This window comes from Myotis lucifugus, unplaced genomic scaffold (genome assembly GCF_000147115.1).
Source record: "Myotis lucifugus unplaced genomic scaffold, Myoluc2.0 scaffold_45, whole genome shotgun sequence".
Classification (NCBI taxonomy): Eukaryota; Metazoa; Chordata; class Mammalia; order Chiroptera; family Vespertilionidae; genus Myotis; species Myotis lucifugus.
Genome location: NW_005871093.1, coordinates 6,576,169 through 6,577,516, shown reverse-complemented (window position 1 = coordinate 6,577,516; position 1,348 = coordinate 6,576,169). Strand labels below are relative to the sequence as shown.

General features: G+C 54.7%; 1 protein-coding gene across 1 annotated transcript in view; it reads left to right on the top strand.

The window, feature by feature from the left end:
- The window catches only part of SSC4D (scavenger receptor cysteine rich family member with 4 domains), an 8,478-nt gene that overhangs the window by 6,761 nt on the left and 369 nt on the right, over window positions 1-1,348 (top strand). Inside the window, exon 6 of the mRNA XM_023753421.1 lies at window positions 641-718. Coding sequence (XP_023609189.1) covers window positions 641-718 — 78 coding nt within the window. The remainder of the gene's footprint in view (window positions 1-640; window positions 719-1,348) is intronic.

Sequence of the window (1,348 nt, the reverse complement as noted above, 5' to 3'; positions counted from 1 at the left end):
TGGCGGGGCGGAGAGGACGCGCATCCGCAGAGAGGCGGAGCCCGCCGTGGCGCACGGCCGCTGCGCTGCACGGGCGGCGCCGGAAGGAGCCTTCTGCAGTGAGAGTGTGGGGTGGGGCCGGGCCCGCGTTCTGCCGCAGTGAGGGGCGGGGCGTGAGAGACCGAGACCCGGGATGAATTCAGAAAGCCTGTCAAGGGCAGGGCTGGGGTGTTACTGCTCTGCTGAGCCAAGGACCCCCAAAGCTCTAACAAACGGAGAGTTGATCAGCTTTTGGAAGCAAGCCCCATGCCGTTTGGAAGGAATCAATAAGATAGGGGTGTTTCCAGAGTCTTACACATTTTAAAATGCTGTTCGTTGCTTGTTTGGGGAATTGATATATTCGCCCTAGTTTGGTAACCCCGGGGCCTAGTAGCCTTGGCCACAAAGGGTAGGCTACAAAGGATTCTGCTTTGGGCCCCAGGGTGAAAAAAGTACAATCACCATTTCTGATACAGGGGGTCGGGGGGCCTTCTTCGGGGTCCAGTAAAGTTCGTTGTCCCTAGGTCAGGCTTCCCTTGCGAGGGTAGGAGGTGACTTGTCCTCAAGGAACATGTTCCCCAATGTGACAGCCACCTCTTTTTCTTTGTCCTTGATGAGCCAGGCCCAGAGGAGCTAGGACTGCAAGTCCAGCAGGATGGTTCTGAGACCACCCGGGTTCCCACTCCTCGGCCCAGGGACGGTAGGTGCCCACAACCCCTAAGAGGGAAGTAGAGGCATCAGGATAGTAAGGACCAGGATCCAGGATCAGGAGAGGTCACAGCCTGGGGTTAGGTAGCTCAGCAGATTTTACCATGTCCTGGAACCTTTGCCTTTTGGGGCTAGTCTCAAGTCTCATTAATAGAGGTATAGTGTTCAGAAAGAGGGAGATGGGTTTTAAGCTGAAGGAATCTGTAGCTTAAAATGAGGGGATAGGGCTCCTTTCCTGAGGAGGGAAATGAAAGAAGTGACTCTTTAGCCTGGGGAGTCCAAGGGGTGAGGGTAGGCAATGATAACCTCAGGAGACACTGATGACTTCAGGGGACACAATCACAGTCTCCAGAGAGTAGCCCTGTAGTTGAGGTACTGGGATTATGAACAGTGGACTAAGGAGAGAGCAGACATGCAACCCAACATGCCCAGAGTACCCCACAAAGGCTTGTACATGTTCTTCCATCTGGAGGCTGAATATTGACTGATGTCCATCCTATTTTAATCTCATTTGTCTGCCCTTGTCCAGGGGCTCCCAGGGCAGTGCTGTGTCTCATGCCAACACCCTTTGCCTCCTCTACCCCTTCCCTGTCCTTGCTTGGGGAGTGGCGTGGCATGGGCC